General features: G+C 66.5%; 1 protein-coding gene across 1 annotated transcript in view; it reads left to right on the top strand.

Annotated features, from left to right (window-relative positions):
- The first annotated feature begins 11 nt into the window (after positions 1 to 11).
- EOMES (eomesodermin) overlaps positions 12 to 215 on the top strand; it is a 3,368-nt gene continuing 3,164 nt past the window's right edge. The window contains exon 1 of the mRNA XM_010138613.1: positions 12 to 175. Coding sequence (XP_010136915.1) covers positions 66 to 175 — 110 coding nt within the window. The 5' untranslated portion in view covers positions 12 to 65. The remainder of the gene's footprint in view (positions 176 to 215) is intronic.

The raw sequence follows: 215 nt of genomic DNA, 5'->3' as shown, positions 1-215 counted from the left end.
GCGGACCCCTCTACGGCCCTTACCCGGCGTCGTCGGGCTCCTGCGGAGGTCTAGGAGCACTGGGGATGCCGGCCGCCGGTCCGGGACTGCGAGCGCAGGTCTTCCTCTGCAATCGGCCTCTTTGGCTCAAGTTCCATCGGCATCAGACGGAGATGATCATAACCAAGCAGGGCCGGTAAGAGGGCGGGAGTGCACCGCAGCGGAGGGCAAGGGGA

Source organism: Buceros rhinoceros, unplaced genomic scaffold, assembly GCF_000710305.1.
Source record: "Buceros rhinoceros silvestris isolate BGI_N320 unplaced genomic scaffold, ASM71030v1 scaffold31256, whole genome shotgun sequence".
Taxonomy (NCBI): Eukaryota; Metazoa; Chordata; class Aves; order Bucerotiformes; family Bucerotidae; genus Buceros; species Buceros rhinoceros.
Note: the sequence above shows the minus strand (reverse complement) of the source record. Positions and strands in the feature narration are given on the sequence as shown.